The 1,753-nt window shown below is 71.9% G+C and overlaps 1 protein-coding gene across 1 annotated transcript; it reads right to left on the bottom strand.

Moving 5' to 3' along the window:
• Nucleotides 1-9: 9 nt before the first annotated feature.
• MNEG_14341 (hypothetical protein) lies at nucleotides 10-1,753 on the bottom strand (the record flags this gene model as incomplete). Its single annotated transcript, XM_014037186.1, has 1 exon — nucleotides 10-1,753. A coding segment is annotated over one exon (1,744 nt), but the record flags the coding sequence as incomplete, so codon positions are not given.

A 1,753-nucleotide genomic window follows, 5' to 3' on the forward strand; every position in this document is an offset into this window, starting at 1 on the left:
CAGCGGGACCCGCGCTCGCGGGGCGCTGGATGAGGCCGACGACGGCGGGGTCGAAGCCCAGGGAGTTTGCGACCCCCAGGTCGGAGGACGGCCGCTTGCCCCTGTCCTGCCCGATGACGCCGACGTTGCGCGCCGGCTCAAACCCGGCGCCCGGCGCGCCGCCGCCCGCGAGGCCGTACGCGCCGGGCGGCGAGCCGCCAGCGAGCGCGAGCTGCCGCTGAGCAGCGGCAGCGGCGGCCAGCTGCTGCGGGAGCAGGCCCGCGGCCGCGGCGTCGCCGGGCTTGGCGCCGGCCTGGGCCATCATCCTGGACAGGTACAGGTTGTTGGCCGCAGCGTGCGCCGCCGCCGCCTGCTGCTGCTGCTGCTGCTGTTGCTGCTGCTGCTGCTGCTGCACAGCCGCGGCCGCCGCGACCTGGGAATTGCGCAGGGCCGCCATGAGGGCCGCTTGATTGAGGCCGCCCTGCTGCCCAGCGGCGGCGAGCGCCGCGCTCTGCTGCTGCAGCGCCAGGAGCTTCGCCTGGTGCTCGCGCTGCTGCTGCTCCCGCTGCTGCTGCATCGCCACGGCCGCGGCGGCGGCCTGGCTCTGGCGCAGCTGCTGCATCGCGGCCGCCTGGGCAAGCTCGCGCTCGCGCGCGGCCGCCTGTTGGCGCGCCAGGTTTTGCAGCAGCGCCGCATTGGCCTGCTGCTGCTGCAGGCCCTGCAGCTGCTGCGCCGTGGCGCCACCGAACGCCTGCTGCAGCGCCTGGCTGGTGGGGAGGCCCTTCAGCAGCTGCTGCTGCAGCGCCTGCTGCTGGAGCTGCTGCGCAGTCGCGCCGCCCTGCAGCCCTGGCATCAGCCCGGCGGCCAGCAGCTGTGCCTGCCGCTGCTGCGCCGCATTGACCGCCAGCGTGGGGTTCGTGGCGGCCGCTGCCGCCGCTATGTTGTTCTGGAGCAGCTGCCCGTTGGGGGGCAGCAGGCCCGCGACCGCAGCGGCACCACCGATCGAGCTGGCTTGCGAGTTGCGGTTGTTGAGCAGAAACATCTGCTGCGCAGACACGCCGCCGCCAAGCCCCGCCAGGCCCGCCGCGCCAAGCTGCTGTTGCTGCTGCTGGTGCTGCAGCTGCTGTTGCTGCTGCACCTGCTGCAGCTGCGCCTGCTGCTGTAGCTGCTGCTGTTGCTGCAGGAGGCGCTGTTGCTGCTGCAGCTGCTGCAGCTGTTGCTGCTGCTGGAGCTGCTGCTGCAGCTGCTGCTGCCGTGCATGCTGTTGCGACTGCAGCTGCTGCTGCAGCTGCTGCTGCTGGAGCTGCTGCTGGAGCTGCTGCTGCAGGCGCTGCTGCTGCAGCTGTTGCAGTTGCAGGTTGCTCAGGCCACCAGCGCCATATCCCGCAGCGCCCAGCTGCTGCTGCAGAGTGGGCTGCTGCGCCTGCAACCCTAGCTGCTGCTGCTGCTGCTGCTGCTGCTGTTGCTGCTGCATGCCGTTTGACAGGCCCTGCAGGCCGCCGCTGAGGCCACTAGGCATCAGACCCGCAAGGCCCCCAAGACCGGCGCCCTGTAGCGACGGCACGCGAGGCATACCGGCATCCCCGGCTTTCGGCAGCCCCAGGGGGTTCAGGTGGTCCATTGGGAGCGACCCCTGCGCGGTCAGTCCATTGCCAAGGCCGCCTTGCTGCGGCAGCGGCGGCGAGAGCTGTGGTTGCTGAGGCGGCAGCTGCTGGGCCTGCTGCTGCAGCGCGGGGTTGAGGCTTTGGCCGCCCGACAGGAAGTTGGGGTTCAT

This window comes from Monoraphidium neglectum (genome assembly GCF_000611645.1).
Source record: "Monoraphidium neglectum strain SAG 48.87 unplaced genomic scaffold scaffold04416, whole genome shotgun sequence".
NCBI lineage: Eukaryota > Viridiplantae > Chlorophyta > Chlorophyceae > Sphaeropleales > Selenastraceae > Monoraphidium > Monoraphidium neglectum.